Source organism: Dermacentor albipictus, unplaced genomic scaffold (genome assembly GCF_038994185.2).
Source record: "Dermacentor albipictus isolate Rhodes 1998 colony unplaced genomic scaffold, USDA_Dalb.pri_finalv2 scaffold_14, whole genome shotgun sequence".
NCBI lineage: Eukaryota > Metazoa > Arthropoda > Arachnida > Ixodida > Ixodidae > Dermacentor > Dermacentor albipictus.
Window position 1 is genome coordinate 6,012,923 of NW_027225568.1, and position 17,796 is coordinate 6,030,718.

The 17,796-nt window shown below is 46.9% G+C and overlaps 1 protein-coding gene across 1 annotated transcript in view; it reads left to right on the plus strand.

Moving 5' to 3' along the window:
* Positions 1 to 461: 461 nt before the first annotated feature.
* The window catches only part of LOC139051758 (uncharacterized), a 34,610-nt gene continuing 17,275 nt past the window's right edge, over positions 462 to 17,796 (plus strand). The window contains exons 1-2 of the mRNA XM_070528760.1: positions 462 to 1,237; positions 9,545 to 9,777. Coding sequence (XP_070384861.1) covers positions 485 to 1,237; positions 9,545 to 9,777 — 986 coding nt within the window. The 5' untranslated portion in view covers positions 462 to 484. The remainder of the gene's footprint in view (positions 1,238 to 9,544; positions 9,778 to 17,796) is intronic.

Here is a 17,796-nt window from a genome sequence, read left to right on the forward strand (position 1 = left end):
ACTTACAATTGCTGCTCGCGAATATTGGCGGGACGCTTCTTCTTCTTCCAGAATTCGCCAGTTGTATAAATCCGAAGGTGTGAGCGCTAGCTGGTGCTGACCGTATAAGCGTCATAAAGCAAAACTTTTGATAGCGACCGCTCCGAGGCTTTATAAGGAAAAGACCCGTTAGAGAAGGCATTTAGTGCAGAATTGCGACAGATTCAACCGTAGACTGTTTGATCCAATTCAGAACCATTTACTGCAAGCTTAAGCAATGTATTTTGTACGTAAGCTTTTGACACCTTGTCAGTGGAACTTTGTTTAGCTGCCAGACTACCGAAAAAAAGTTTGTTTTGATTAGGTGTTCATGAACGCGCGAGAAATATTTCCTGAAGATATTTTGCCATTTTTAGCCACAATGCCTAATCCCGCTTCTGCGTGCATTGGTGGAGTACGCGCGTACGGGGTGAAAAGGAAGAGGCATCGCCCGTTGTCAAAAGTCATGCCGTACGAGTCCTACTACGACCTCAGCATTCCCCGTGCGCCCCAGCATCCTCCGACGTTACTTCTAAAGACAGTCGAAAACCAGCTGCCCGCGCTACCCGGTACCCCACTCGCCGTTCCCAGAGTGAGTCTTCCGACGGAACCGGCGTCCGCTCCCTGTGCTTGGCGGCGCAGCGGCGTCACAGGCTATCATCCCGATTCTGCCAACCCCTGCAGCGGCGGCATTGCGTCTTCCCCAGTGCTGCAGACGTACACGGCCGCGACGAATGTGGCCGCCGAGTTCGCCGCTGGCTCCGCCGACAATGCGACACTGACGACACTCGACTGCAGCCGCGAACACCAGCCGCTGCTGCAGCTGGAAGCTGCACTTGCGCAGGAACCAGAACCCGGTAGTAAGACGAATACGCTGCAATATTGTCTCATCGGCATCCTGTTTGCTGGTCTAGTGATCGCTGCGGTTTCAGCAACGACGAACGCGCCCGGAGATCCCCTGGCTCCTCACGACCTTCTCCCAGAAGAAGAGCGACGGCCTGCACACCACCAGCCGCGCCCCTCGTACCACGTGTCCGAGAATGTCCAGACAGTGTTGGTTGTCCCTAGCATCGCCCGGCCAACGTCGCCTGTCGTAGCGCGTCCTGCTGCGGACGAGTCTCGCAACAGGCTCCGGAACTCTGCGGCAGCGAAATCCGTTGACCAGACGAAGACTGCGCAGCACTTGGGCCAGCTCGAGTCAGCGGGGGCAGAGAAATACGTAAGATACATAACTCGAGCTAATTCGCGAGGCGTCAGCTATACATAGCGGAACATCGGTCCTCTTTGCATCCTGTCTGATAGATGTAGGAAGCAATATCTCGTCTCGTTTACTTTATGGCATCATTGAAATCTTAGAACATTACAGGACGCTGTGATCCAGTTACTAAAACGTTTTAACATAGCGCTATTGCCTTGCCTATAGCGCTGCTGCTACGCACATTGGTGCTAGACTCATTTAAGCCTTAGACTAGTAGCATTTTGCACGCGATACCAGTTCCTGGATGAGGCGATAACGCTAGCGACTGGGCGGTAGGGCTGGACAGTACCGCGATGTATCTCAGTGGTACTTTTCAGTATCCGTATTTATGTATCGAGATACATGTGAAAAATGCATTTGCATCTCAGTAGTGAAATATTTTTACAATGTATCGATTATATCGTGGTGCTGTGCAGGATACGGGTATCTCGTTATCCTCTTCTTTGTCGGAAATGGGCTGACGTGTTCGCAGCACGTGTAATCGCTTTTTCCCTTGAGTGCCATGGTTACAACAGCCAATGGCATAGCAACGCCGCACTGAGAGACGAAGAGCGAGACGCAGTTCGTCGCTTCGAGTGCATGCGGCGAGCGCAGAGGAACATGCCGCAGAGAGGCGAGAAAGGAAAATATAAAGAACAAGAAAGCGCGCGCTATCACCGGACCCAAATCGCCTAATCGGAGGTGCGGGAGAAAAGGAAGCGGCTTTCTTCAAGAGATAGCCTTTGTGGAGCATCTACATCCCCGAAATACAAGTATTCCAGTATCTGTACTCTTGTTTCTGTATCGCTGTATCTGTATTCCGGGACACTTTTCTTCGTCTTTTCGCAAAAGTATCTGCAAAATATCCCGTTACGTGAAAGACAGATTTATCTCATTATCTGTATTTTAGACTCGAGCACATGTATTTCGATATCTGTATTCCGGAATACTTTTCCGGGTATCTCTGCGCAGCCCTGTTGTGCGGTAACCCTGTTTTAGTACTTTTTTAAGCGTAGCTTTCTTCGCCTCTTCCTTCGACTTTTTCCCTACTGCTTGTGCTGCGGCTGTTGCTACTGCTGCTGCTTCTGCTGTTGCTGTCTTGCATGCCGCGTCGGGAGGTGCTTGAGTGGCCATGGTAGGAGTGCGGGCGAAGAAAAGACAATGTCAAAGCATGCTTAGTTTGGGAGAAGCGTGGCCACAAGGACCTCTCAATCTCTCTAGCAGTCGCCACAATGCCCTCCCTCTCCGCAAAAGCATTGCAGAAGCTGCAGCGCTTTCCTTTTTATTCACGCGCAACAGTCAAGAGAGGGAGCAGATAGTGGAGGCAGAAAATGGGGTAGAATCAGATTCCCTTCCAAATTCAGTCACCCGTGTAGTTTCGAAACAAGAGATCAACAATTTTACCGCTCTTCTCTCGTGCCAGTTCGCCTACACGTCGCGGGAGCGGGGCAGTGCGACGTCATAAAGCATGAGTCGTCTGGGGTCCTTGCAATACAGGAAAGTCTACTATTGCACGTGGCAACAGTTGTGGACTTACTGGACGAAGGTTAATCCTGGGTACGGTACGGTACGCTTCTGTTATCTATATATATTTTTATTTAAAAATACCGTGTAGGCCTCAAATTGAGGCATTGAGTAAGGGAGCAGTATATGAAAAATACATAGAAAATACATACAATATATGATATCCGTAAAACCAGAGCAGTTTACATACTATAACCGCAACTACAACCACTGTGAATAAGAATTACTTAGCTCACGATTCACTAGTAAAAAAAAACATCCTATAATAACGAGGAATGTGTCACACAGAGTACTTTCAATGCAGTCGTGTAATTAACAACACCAGAGTGCTAAACACTATTATAGATTTAAAAACAAAAAAAACTTAAAAGTTACTAAAGCGACATTCTCACAGAATGGTAAACATAGCGACATAACGGCACTAACGCGACAGCGAGGTGTAAAACTTCGTGCATGTACAAGAAATCATAGTGCCACAAACGCAAAACCTCATTTTTTTTTGTTATGTAGCCGGTCAAGGCATCACGGAATGAATCGTAGTTGGGCAGGCATGCAATGCTGTCCAGGAGAGAATTCCAAAATCTGACAGCACGTTGAAGAGCAGAGTAATGGAGTGCATGTGTAGAACCGTAAATGTGGGCATAGTTGAAATGATTATGAAGCCTATGTGACGTGGAGTAGGGTCGTTTCAAGAATGCTGATGTTCAAAGAGACGGAACGAGTTTGTGAAACAGCGTTGAATGGGCGATGTCTCGGCGAGTCTTCAAGGCTTGTAATGAAAGTTCACGTTTTATTTGTGGTACAGTAGCCTGGTAGCTGTAGATGAAGCGGCTTGACCTGTTCAGAATCCGTTCTAGCGTTTCAATTAAGTATTTCTAGTGAGGAGACCAAATGGGAGATGCATACTTGAGCTTGGGACGAACGTGAGTTAGATAAACTAGCTTGTGAACATTCTAAGGGACATTTTTTAAGTTGCGTCGCAAATACCCCAACGCTTGGGAGGCGTTAGCTTAAGTGGACGTGACGTGTTCTGACCAAGAAAGACTCGATATGAATAGAACTCTTAGATACTTGTATTGTGTGGCCATTGCAACCGTGTAATTGTTAATGTGGTAGGGATACGCTGAGTTTGTGAACTTCCGGGTAAACAACATCACTTTGCCTTTTGAGGTACTTAAATTAGCCGAAAATTGCACCAGCTAATAATTTGTTCGAGGTCTTGCCGAAGAACGAGATGATCATCTGAACACTTAATTGGGCGATAAATTATGCAACCAGCGAATATTCTTATAGTGGGGGACACATTGTGTGGTAGGTCGTTAATAAAGATTAGAAAAAGCAAGGGACCGTGGACGCTACCCTTTGGTACACCAAAATAAACGCCTGTTACGGAGGCAGAGTAGTTATTTGCAATAGTAAACTGCTGACGATTAGACAGAAAGTTATGGAACCATGACAAGATAAGACATTCCAATTTGAGTTTGGATATTAGGCGACAATGTTCGACACGGTCGAATGCCTTCGAAAAATCAAGAAACAATTGCTATCAATTGGTAAGTTACAATTCAAGTTAGTGTGTAGATTTGTTGTAAATTCAAGTAACTTTGTCTCAAGCGAGAGGCCCTTCCTAAAACCGTGCTTATTATGAAAAAGCAATTTCTTTGTCTCATTGTGTCTGTAAATCTGTGAAGCGATAATAAGTTCGAACAACTTGCAGGGAATGCATGTAAAGGAGATGGGACGATAATTCTCACAAGAGTTGCTGTTGCCTTTATTAAATACGGCTAGAACTTCCGCCATCTTCCAATCTGTGGGAAGGTGGCCAGTCGCAAGCGACTGTCTGAATATGTGGAGGAGAATTTTTCTTGACATTGCTAAGGTATTCTTTAAAATATTTGAGTTTATACCATCTACGCCACATGATGGAGACATCTTAAGGTTGTTTATGAAAGAAGAGAGTCCCTTCAAAGTGACTTCAACAGGTTCCTTGTATTGGTAGTTGAATTCTGAAACACAAGCTATATCTGAAGTGTGCTCCTGTGTAAATACAGAGCCGAAGAATGAATTAAAAGATGATAGGCATTCGCTGTCTGGAATAGGAATATTGCTGCTGTTTTGTAATAACACCTGATCGGATTCGTTATTAGGCTTTATTATTTTCCGAACCTTGGCTGGATTGTCCTTAAAGGGAGACTGAAGGTTAGTATGAAGTCAAGTTACAGTGATAAAGCAATGCTTTAGAACGTCTAAGGCGTCAATTTAATCGCCAACAGAGCTTTAGTAACCGAGAAATTGAGGTAAATGCATGACACAATTTGAGATTCCCCCAGCAACTTTCCTGTACAAGCCCGATGACCAAGGCAAGCCTCATCATAATTTATGTCACTAGTACTCAACTACTCGTATTATAAATATATTTCATTAGGTCATAAGACGGAAGGAAATGCTACTGGTCTACTTCTATGCGATTCTAAGAAAAAAATAACATTTTCACGTTACCCTTGAGTAGTATGGGTGATCGAAAGGCTTCGTTTTCGCTCGACTCTGCGCGCTCGATTTTGCGCCGCGCGCGCTTTGGAGTTTCAGTTGTTTCCTTATCGCATCGCGCTGCGGTGGTCCTGCTGGCTCGCGAAACTTGTAGTTGGAACAAGCAGCGAGAACGCCACGTCCATGTGATGTCGTGGGATGCGCGAACGGTCCGCAGAACTTGGCCAAGGGCAGTCGCAGCGGCGGATCCAACGTTACTTATCACTGTGTGCCAACAAGTGAACCTCTCCTTTCGAAGTGGTTAAGTGCCGTACCTCTGCCACAGCGCGCTGGCAAAGAGCCAAAAAATCACGTAGTGTGCTCGCTGCACTTTTGTCCAGAGGATTACGAGTTCAACGCCGACTTACTGAAGTCGTGTGGAGTGCCTTTCAAAGCACGCCGCCGTCGTAGTATACAGTACGCAACGACGCCGGCAGCGCGAGCCCTCAGCCGCAGGTCACGCTCATCAGTGCTTAAATCGCTGAAGTCGAGCCAACGACACATCGCGAGCCAATGTGTCGTTGTCAGAGTCTGCCATTGCAACGAGCGTCGAAGTTGGCGTCATAAAATGAAGACCCAGCTTATCGTCGCGCGCTTCCCTTCCGCTAGCCGCCATATAGTTCCGCTTTCGCGCTGATGTCGGCACTGTCTTGGATCTGCTTCTGGCCGCGCGTTTGCGTTTTGCGCAGAAAAGCCGTAGCGCCGTCTGCGGGTGCCGTTTTACTCACCGACGGCGCAACGTCACCATGACGTCACCACTCCTCGATTGGAGGGCGGGCGATTTGAACTGCGCTAGAGGTATGCGGACGCTTCAGAACGCATTTTCTCTTAAAATAAGTCTCTTCTTCGCAGAAAACAAGCGTTTCGAGGTTTCTGGGGTGGTATTTCAACAGTGCACGTTGACTTAATATTAACCTTTAGTGTCCCTTTAAGTAGCTCAGGAAAATCATTCGAAAAATATTTATCCTTGGCTTCACTTAAAGCAGAGCAGTGTGCGACTTAAGGTAAGTTTTGTAATTCTGCCGCACAGCTCATGTGAGATCTCGCTTAGCAATATTATACAAGTGTTTTTTTTCTCATTCTTCATGCGTTGAAGCTTTTTAGTAAACCAAGGGTTCAACGTGTCGTTAGTTTTATTAACGAGTAGAACATACTTGTCTACTAACGCGCACAGTGTATTTTTAAACAATACCGAGTTTTCTTCAGCTGATCATTCTATCGCAACATGATGGCCACATCGTGTTTACGAAGAAAGCTTCCAGTTCTGAGATTTTCGTTTTATAGTTACCCTTACTGTAATCACGAATTCGCTTTCTCGTTACACCGGCAACTGGTGGCGTTGTATTGATTGTTATTTGGAGTAAATGGTGTTCTCTGAAGCCATCCAAGTATTCTATGTGACCTATGGTTTAAGGTGCAGCACTAATAAGAAGATCAAAAACATTGGCACCACATGTGGGTTTTGTGACACCTTGAAATAGATTCGGTGAAGGCACTTTTGTGTTTCTTAAGGACGACGGGTTTGTGCGACCACCTGCGACTATTAAGGCAATTTTTCTAAAACCACACGCGTCAGCGAACTTGCCGCAATTTCCTTCTTTCCTTCCCTCCTCTCTCTCCCTGTGATCTTTGCTTTCCCCTTTCCCATTCCCCCGGTGTAGGGTAGCCAACCGGACGTTATTCTGGTTAACCTCCCTGCCTTCTTCTTTTCTCTTTCCTCCTCCCTTGAAATAGATTGAAATTTAAAGACACGTTGATGAATTCAAGCGATATATGGCAAGGAGGGGATAAATTTGTGCACTCAATCAACGAATAATTGAAATCCCCGAGAATATAAACTAAATCAGCCAGGAAAGGTTCCATGGATTTGTTGATTGTGTAGCGCGGACCATGGATGAAAGAACTGTTAGCATCCGGTGTACGATAGCTATTACCTATTAGTATCCTAGAAGATGTGGTCGTGCAGGCCTCCCAAATAATCTCGAGATCAGAGTTAGTGTTGACCAAAAATGAAGTAATGGCTTTCTTATACCAATCGAGACACCGCTCCCTCTTTTAAGAGAGTGGTCACACCTATATATGTTATACATCTTTGAAGATGAAAAAATTTCACCATTATTGCGGAATGCAGCCAGGTCTCCGTGAAAGCGATAATGCCGGATTTACTGCCTGCCAACAAGGGAGAAATGAGATCGCGCATTTATAATATGCTTCCTATGTTTGCGTACGATAGCGATAGTGAGGGTGAAGCTAAATGTATGGGGTTTTACGTGCCAAAACCACTTTCTGATTATGAGGCACGCCGTAGGGGAGGACTCCACAAATTTCTACCACCTGGGGTTCATTAACGTGCACCTAAATCTAAGTACACGGTTGTTTTCGCATTTCGTCCCCATTGAATGGCGGCCGCCGTGGCTGGGATTCGATCCCGCGACCTCGTGCCCAGCAGCCCAACACAATAGCCACGTAGCAACCACGGCGGGTGAGGGTGAAGTCGTGGATAGTCTTAGTGCTTGGTGACTGTGCGCATGCTCTAAACCGTAGCTATCCATTCAGTGGGACAACTGAACTTACCGAACCTTCTGCAAACTAAACACTGTGCGAACTTGCCCTGCGGTGAACTGACGTAGGGCACGCAGACGCAACGCCGCATTAAAGCCGCCCAGAAAATCAGCACTTCTGCACCCGACGCGGCATCTCAGTGGCCTTGCTCGAGGTCACGGGTGCGATCCCGACCGCGGCGGCCTCATTTCCGTGGGGGTGAAATGCACAAGCTTTAGGTGCTCATTACACAACACCAGCTGGTCGAAACTAGTCTGGTGTCCCACACTACAGCGTGCCTGGTAATCACACAGTGAGTTTGGCACGTACATCCTTTAAAGGATGTTTAACAATTTCGAAGCGATTCGATGCGCCGCGTGAGGCAATGGCAGTACTAACCTTCTAGCAGGCTATGAACTATGGTCAACAACAACGCCTCAAGCGAACACGTCTCGGATGTGTGTATGGTGTACCACGTCGACAAACACAAGTGGTGCACGCAGAGGGACATCATTCTCTCATTGCGCCAACTTAAGCGCTCGATAACTTAAGCATTCGCCGTCAACACCACAGCCAATTATCGCCAACTAACTAAAACACTACAGAAGTCTTCGCTGACGCTGATTCCAAGTATGTGTGGGGAACTGAATATTTTTTTTCTTATCAGTTGTACCCGACGCCCAAATTTCAACACTTGTATCTTTCATTCCGCTAAATCTCAAAATACACACTAAATAATCGACTAACGAGGTACTTGATGAAGGTTACACACCTCAAGTTTAAATAATTATTACTATTTGGTTTTCTATCAAAGCAATGACGGTGTATCAACATCGTAGGCAGAACGCATTTTCTGAGCATTGAGGTTAGTTTTCACATCTTCTAAAGTGGAATAAAATGAAGTTTGAAGCTCCTTAATTGGAGCAGGAAGATTGGGTTTATGGTGTAGTTTTTTATTAGAATCAGTTCCTTAGCCTCCATAGTGACTGTTAAGAACAGAACTTGCTCACCTGGTGCAATATGTGAACGCAACCACTACATGGAGGTGTATGGGGTGATAAATCTTAAGTATGCCGGAATTTCAAAAAATCGCCTGTTCGGGCCATTATGAGCTCATCAGCCACATTATGGCTGTAGTTGCTAACACCGCAAGGTCGCAATGTTCTGCTTGAAGCATATTGCCGCATCCTTTCTGCGCACAAATCATCACACCTAGGGATTGTTGTAGCACGAGTCGTATATGCGAAAATATTTGTGCTACAAGCCATACGCTCTGAAAGGTGCTAAGGCCAGTGATGCAAAAGTACACAAAATATGGCACGGTAATGCCATATTTAATGGCATTACCATTACCATTTAATGGCATCAGATGGCACGGTAATGCCATCTGATGGCCACTGCAATGCGCGTCCTATCATTGACATAAACAGGGCAGACGTTGAAATCACCCGGAAACAACCACCGCGTCTAGTGCCGTCTTTGCCTATACAGGGATTATGTGCGATCATCAATTCACTTTAAAGCCATTATACATATCTCTGCGACACCTGATTTTTTTGTATTCTGTAATGTTTAAAGAAAAAAAAACTATTTGTGCCTGTTTGAGGAACGCCTGCTGCGTATCAGCAGTGTTGTCACTTGCGATAAAGGCCCCTTCCTTTTATAAATGTCCACGCGTCCGCCCTCTACACTTCCAAGGTGGGCGAAGAGTGCCGGCGCTACTACTACACCTACTGTGCGCACCCGATGCCTCTGTTCCACTACGACCCGGAGCAGAGGGTTTGCGTCTCTACCTCAGACGACGGCGGTCAGCTATGCAACCACGGATCCAACCGGTTTAGCAGCTGGGAGACCTGTCGCGCGAGCTGCTTGCAAGCCGACCGCGTCTCGGAGAGCTGTTCGGAGAACACGCTCTTCTTACCATGCACCAGGTGAGTCGAGAGCACGAAGGGACTGGAGGAAGCGTTTTTCTAATTAGTATTGCGGCATGCATATTCCATGTTCTTTTCTGGAGGATGCGCGCGGGCGCCCCGACGAAGACAAGCTGCTCCTTTAGCATGAGTTTTCGGCTGAACGGGTCAGTGCTGCAGCTGTTCTATAAATATATCTTGTAAATAGTATTCAGAATAAAATTATCCCTCGTTTGTTCCGGAAACTGTACAGAGGCGGCACATTCCCGCATGGCATCCTGCTGCACGCTACGCATCCTACGAGCTACAGTTACAACTGTGCCTTCTGCTCTGCGCCCAATGCCCTCTACCGCGTGACATAGGAATGTGGGCACAAGCCATCGGCACCACCCATCACAGGACCAACCATCGCGCAGTGGGAGGCCCAGCTGACAAGCCCGAACCTTGAAAACCAGCATCCTCGGAACCACGGAACTCCGGAGCAGCAGCACCGTCCAGCTTGCCGCCATGACTCCCGATAACGACAACTCGTCTGAATTTACACCTGCGACTCCAACTACAACGTATGTCACGGTGGCCAATCCCTATATTCCTGGCATATTCTCGGGCCAAGATAATGCTGACAGCGAAGACTGGCTCAGCATGTATGAGCGTGTTAGCCCGAACAGCCGCGGGGACGGTACCATAATGCTAACACATGCGATATATATATATACATATATATATACATATATATATATATATATATATGTATATATATATATAAACGAGAAGAAAGGGGGTTAACCGAGGGGCCCGATATTTATTAGTCATATAATGAGAAGCCAACAAACACTGACACCAAGTACAACAAAGGGGAAATTGCATGTGCTTAATAAATGAAATAAAGTAATGATAAATTAATGGAAATTAAAGTGGATGAAAAAACAACTTGCCGCAGGTGGGAACCGAACCCACAACCTTCGCATGTCGCGTGCGATGCTCTACCAATTGAGCTACCGCGGCGGCGTTTCCCCATCCACTTTCTTGGGTATTTATGTGTACTAGTAGAACCCTGGGAGTGTTAGCTAGCGCCCCCACTCTGTTGTACTTGGTGTCAGTGTTTGTTGGCTTCTCATTATATGCCTATATAAATATATATATATATATATATATATATATATATATATATATATATATATTTATATGTATACAATGAGCTAATGTCTTTAATTGGACAGACAAAGGCGCCAACTTCCAAGTCAAAGCAAACTACCTGGCTTAACAATCAGCTCAAAAAGTTATACAAAGGAACGAAAATGAGGTACATCACACTGCAAGTGGGGTGAGGCCTTTTGGGTACGCAAAGATGCTTCGTTGCGCTAGTTGTAAAACTTCCTAGTCTATGCTGTGCATTTTCCTCATTACTTTTTATTCGTCTTATGCTATGTTAACTGCTCAATAACGCAATCCAGCTACTTGTTCTCATGTTTTTCCGCACTTTTGAGATATCGTTGTGTCTTATTTATTGATTTATTACAGTGAAGTTGTATACCTCCACCATCCAAAAAAAAAAAATTCGTGTCGTTGTTGGCGTAGTAATAAAATACTGCCCATGCGTGGGCCGATCCCGAAGATTGTGCAATGCCGGCCCGACCCGCGGCGGAGGTGAAGCAGGCGTTAAGGGCCGATTTACGCTCGAGCCGCCCATCGCCGCAAGCCGCACCGCACGCGTGCGGTCGCGCGAAAGGTTGCACGTATCAAACACTTGTGCACGAATTTCGCTTTAAAATGTGCTGGATACCTGCAATTTTCCGCGTGGCCGCAAGCGTGCGACGCAGCTTGCGGCGATGGGCGGCTCGAGCGTAAATCGGCCCTAAGCACTCCCCATACGTGGGCTGTTACGTTGACCAGCGGGAGCTGGCGATCTTCGGGGAAGCGACCGTCGGAATGGCGCCGGCAGGTCTGCTGCGACTACTCATTTTGTGAAAACAAAGTCATGCCCGACCCCAACCATCACAACCGGCTGACAGCGGTGAGACGGACTTTGCGACGTGGTGCTGTGTCTGCGGTGAGTGCTTGGTTCTTGCTTTGACTCTCTAGGCTTCCTTTTGTGGTTGTTCTTTTTGGAACAGTAGGGAAGCTGAATTGTTGATTGTTAGCTAAGTTGTGTTTTCCTAGGTAGGTTTAGCCGGCAGGACCAAGGCAGTAAATCAGCAGTTATGGAGTTAAGGGCACTGCTGAGAGATGAATTGTTGATTGTTGGTGAGGAACTGGGCCTAGAGGTAAGCAAGAAAATGCTAAAATTGGAATTATTGCAGCTGATTTCCGAACAGGCCAGTGAGGAGGACATTGAAATTGGGTTGGAACTTCTTCGAAAAAGAGAAACGGGACAGAGAGAGAGAGAGAGAAACGCGAGAAAGATCACGACTTAACAAGAATGCAACTTTAACTTGAAAGCAAACGTTTCGAGTGGTCTCAAGGGAGTGAAGGGCCTCTGGGATGGTCAAGTGAGGCAGAATCATACCGCATGGACAGGCTGTTAAAGCCATTTGAGGTCGGGAACGACATAGGCTTGTTTTTAGAAAATTTTGAAAGGACTTGCGAGAAGATGAACTTCGGGCCGAGTACACGGCCACAGCAGTTGCTGTCTATGTTGCCATGTGAAGCTGCTTAAGTAATCGCCAAACTCAGTGCGCAAGATGCATATGATTACATGAAGGTTAAGGCTAGTCTTTTGAAAAAATACCGCCTTTCAGCCGAAGCTTTTCGGCAGAGGTTTAGAATCACGGGCAAGAAGGATAGCGAAGGATATCTGGAGTTTGCATATGGCTTAAGGTCAAACCTAGACGAGTGGCTGAAAATCGCGGAAGCGTACGAGAGCAGAGACATGATTATTGACTGCATCTGTCTAGAGCAGTTTTACAGAATCATCTCGCAATCTGTGAAGCTGTGGCTGCAAGACAGAGGAAATGCAAACACTGTGGAAAGGGCGGCTGAATTAGCCGAAGAGTGCGCAACGCGTAGAACGCTGAACGCCGAGGACGGAAATTGGGACGGTCGAAATGGACCACGGAAATCATTTCCGTTCAAGAAAGGTTCGCAGACTAGACGACCGGAGTCTGTATATGTGGCGGAAAAGGCCTCTGAAATGAGCGAGGAGAAATCGAACGGGGAAACCGTGCAAAAAGAGCAGAAAAGAAAATTCGAATCTTTTGGACCTATCCGCTGCTATAAGTGCCACAAACTAGGACATATCGCTGTAAACTGCGGGAAGCCTAGCGTAGTTTTCTCCTACGTGGATGAAAAAGACGAGAATAAGGAACTTTTAAGCCCATATTTTCACGGCCAGCAAGTTAATGGAAAGCCATGTCGAGTGCTGCGAGACAGTGCCGCCACGATTAACATTGTCCATCCGTCTTACGTGACGGTAGATGACTTCACTGGAGAAGTAGCCTAGATCAAACAGGTTGTAGAAGAACACAGCATGTGTCTGCCAATGGCCAAAGTCAAAATTAGTGGACCGTTCGGGGAGCTCGTGACCGAGGCTGCAGTTTCCAAATTTTTGTCGCTGCAGTACCTTTACATTTTTTCGAATCGGTCGGATCAGTTACTGCGGGAAAAAGGGACTTAAACTGGGAGAGGGCGTAGTACAGGCGTTGATGCGAGGCCAAGCTCGTAAAATCGCGTCGCTTTCGGCTGATAATGCAAAAGCGGCTCCAGCGAAAATAGCAAAAGAGGTAACTTCAGTAACCGAATCCGAGCTTGGCTCGAGGGACGAAAAAACGGTTGAGGAAAGCCTGCCAGCTGACCAGCTCAATGAGAGCGGTTCTCTAGGGTGTCAAAGTTCACGCCTGCAGGAAGAGCCAGCTGACGCACCCGCAAGCGAGACAGGGCCGTTACTATCACTGGCCTTAAAGAACTTTGATCAGCTCTTACGTGTGGGCAGAGAGTCACTGGCAGCCGAGCAAAAGAAGGATGGCAGGTTAGGTAAACTACATCACACAGCTAAAGAAGGCATTGCTAGGTGCAACGTGACGATACAAGAGAGAGGAGGGTTGTTGTATCGGCACTGCAGAGACCGAAAGGGTAGGATTCTAGATCAGTTAGTCGTACCTACTAAGTACAGGGAAAACCTTTTGAGTCTCTGTCAAGGAAATGGGTGGTCTGGCCACCTAATCATAAACAAATGAAAGGACATATTGCTTATGGGATACTAGTGGCGTGGCTGTTTCAAAGGCGTAGAAAACTTTGTAAGATCATGCGACGCCTGCCAGCGCTCGGGTAAACCAAGATAAACCTGGAAAGCTCCACTAAAGGTAGTGCCCTTAATATCAGAACCTTTCAGATGACTTGTGATAGACACAGTAGGGCCTCTACCGAAGACAAAGTCGGGTTACAAGTGCTTATTTACCATGCTGTGTCCGGCTACAATGTTTCCAGAAGCGATCCCTCTGAAAAAGCTCAGCTCACCCGAAGTAGTAGACGCGCTTTTGAGAGTATTCGCACGAGTTGGGTTTCCAGCCCAAATTCAGGGGGATAAAGGGTCAGTATTCACCAGCGCACTGAATCCCACATTCTTACAAAAGGGCGGGGTAAAGTTTATACACAGTTCCGTCTATCACCCTCACTCAAATAGTGTAGAGAGCTGGCATTGAGTGCGTAAGCGAGTTTTGTGGGCGCACATGTTACCAGCACAAGGAGGACTGCGAGAATTGTCTTCCGGCTACTTTGTTTGCTTTGCGAACGGTGAGGCTACAGGGTTCTCGCTAGCAGAATTAGAGTATGGGAGGACACTAGAACCAAGTTTAATGAGTGTAAGGCGACCTCCAACTCTGAAATCAGCCTAAAAGAAGTAGTAAAACATTCGGCAAGCTCGCACGCTCTAAGACCTGAGGAGCTAGATGAGCTAAAAGGGATGTTAGGGGAATATCTCGACAGATTCAGCGATTCGCGAGGTAGAACTGAACTAATAACGCATGATATAGAGCTGACATCAACCGAACCCGTAAGATCTATAGTTAAATGTATTTAGCAGCGCTAACCCTTTCAATTCGTTCCTCAATGTTCGGTGTCGGGTACAGGTGATCCCTAGTGATGGCATTTAACTTCCTGTAATTAACACACGGACGAGGGTCTTTATTAAGTGTTTCTATAGGTATTAATGGTGACGTGAAGTCACTCTCAGCAGGCTCAATAAATCCCAACTGTAGCATGCGCTGTATCTCTGCCTCCATAATTTCTAATAACTAATAACGCATGAAATAGAGCTGATATCAACCGAACCCGTAAGATTTATAGTTGAAATGTATTTAGCAGCGCTAACCCTTTCAATTCGTTCCTCAATGTTGCGTATCGGGTACAGCTGATCTCCGTTCTGCACTGAGAATGTTAAGAGAGATGTGGGAGGAAAGAGGAGAGAGTCCAACATTGGTAGGATACATGCTAAATTTGCTGGAACGGCTAAGCGCAACCCAAGAAGTAGTCGGAAAGAACATGGGAGTAGCTCAAAAGAACGCCAAATTCTATTACGACAAGAATGCGAGGCTTCGTACGTTTAACGCCTGAGACCAGATAATGATCCTCAAATATTCAAGAAAGAACAAGCTTGAAGTTCACTGGGACGGGCCCGTTAAAGTGTTGCACAAACTTTCAAATACTAACTATGCTCTGAAGATGCCCGGTCGCAGGAAGGAGATGAGGATATACCACTTAAATTTCTTGAAGCCGTACGTAGAGCGGAGCGGAGTCGTAAACACTCCGTAAACGCTTAGCTACACTGTCGCCTTTTCTTTTTTGCTATTCCGGTCTCTCTCTCCTTTTTACTTCCGGTCACTATCTCCATCTTTTTCTCCCCACACCCCTTTCCCCGTGCAGTGCTGTTGACGTGTCCTCCTGTGAGAGACAGTTACGGCACTGCACTTATCTCTTCCATTTCTCTTTAAAAATCACTTCACACAGTCGTAAACTGTAACATCAAGCAGCAGGACGACACTAGAACCAAGTTTAATGAGTGTAAGGCGACCTCCAACTCTGAAATCAGCCTAGAGGAAGTAGGAAAACATTTGGTAAGCTCGCACGCTCTTATACCTGAGCAGCTAGATGAGCTAAAAGAGATGTTAGGAGAATATCTCGACAGATTCAGCGATTCGCCAGGTAGAACTGAACTAATAACGCATGAAATAGAGCTGACATCAACCGAACCCGCAAGATCAAAGCCTTACAGGGTGTCTCCACGACAAAGAGAAATTATGGAGGTAGAGATACAGCGCATGCTGCAGTTGGGAGTTATTGAGCCTGCTGAGAGTGACGTCACTTCGCTTTTAATACTTGTAAAAACCCTTAATAAAGACCCTCGTCCGTGTGTTAAATACAGAAAGTTAAATGCCATCACTAGGGATCAGCAGTACCCGATACGCAACATTGAGGAACGAATTGAAACGGTTAGCGCTGCTAAATACATTTCAGCTATAGATCTGGTGCGGGGATACTGGCAAGTTCTCCTTTCGGAAAGTGCCAGCCGCTATGCCGCATTTATCTCGCCTGTAGGCACTTTTCTCCCTCTCGCTCTCAGGAGGTTGGGGCTGAAGAACGCGCCGTTTAGCTTCTCTAAGTTAATGGATATTGTCCTAAAAGACTTGCAGGAGTTCGCCTTGCCATATCTTGATGATGTAGCAATTTTTTCGGACAGCTGGGAACAGCACGTATCGCACCTCAAACAGGTGTTCTCACGGTTGAGGGAAGCCAGCTTAAAGATGAAGGCGGAGCAGTGTAGGTTTGGCTGCTCGCAGGTTACTTATCCGGGACATGTTGCCGGCCAGGGCACGAGACGGCCGGCCGAGCTGAAAACAGCTACGATTGGAGAATTTTCTCAGCCGCGCACGAAAACAGACCTTCGTTCATTCTTGGGACTTGTAGGGTACTATCAACGGTACATTCCGAATTACTCGCAAATGGCAAGTCCTTTAGCGGACGTCCTCCGAAAGGGAGCACCGAATAGCGTGCACTGGGATAAGGACAAAGAGAACGCTTTCCAAAGTATGAAAACGCTGTTGTTTTCTCGTCCTGTGCTTCGCGCGCCAGGCTACACAAATGAATTCATATTTCAGCGCGACGCAAGCGACAGGGTCAGGTCGGCGACTTAGTTAGGTCGGCGACTTAGTCAGGTCGGCGACGATAATGAGGAGCATCCTATCCTCTATGCCAGCCGTAAACTAACCGTAAGAGAGGAAGCCTACAGCGCTTCAGAGAAGGAATGTGCTTGTTTAGTTTGGGCAGCCCAGAAGTTGTCGTGTTACTTGTATAGAGCGAGGTTCATCTTCGAGACCGACCACTGTCCTCTGACGTGGCTCAATCAAATGTCACACAAAAATGGCCGCTTGCTCCCATGGAGCCTCACTCTCCAAGAGTACAACTTCTCCATTAGATATAAGAAGGGGAATGTTGCATAGCAATGCGGATGGTTTGAGCAGGCTAATTTGAATTCTGGGTTAGGAATCCCGTCTAAATATTGGGGTTGTTATTGTTAAGATTGTTAAGCCAAGAAGATGCCCTCTCATTTAGCAGGACTCCTTCCATGATCGCTCAATTTCTCAGCACGAAATCCCTTTTAAAGAATTGGCGTAGCGAAATGCAGCATTTTTTGTTGCTGCACTTATGTTTTCTTTGAAGCCTAGCGGGTCTAAAGTGAGATCCAAGCTACGTCATCTCGGCGCAGAGCCGTGTTGTGGGGTTCGCTGTGCAGTTGCCTGTCCTTGTTGGATGTTTTGGAGCGGTGTCATCATTTCACAGCGGGTCGCTACAAGCCAAGGCACGCCCCCCCCCCCCTTCCGCCCTTGCCACCAGCCATCCTCTTCCTGCCCAACGGTTATCAGCACTGGCCAGGCGAGATCTTCCGGGCCATGGGGGAGCTGTTAAGTTTCACCGGCGGGAGCTGGCGGTCTTCGGGGAAGCGACCGTCGGAATGTCGCCGGCAGGGCTGCTGCGGCTACTCCCTTTGTGAAAACAACGATGCGCCGAGTGAACAGAACATTGGCGCCACCATGGCTGCGGCGGCGACCC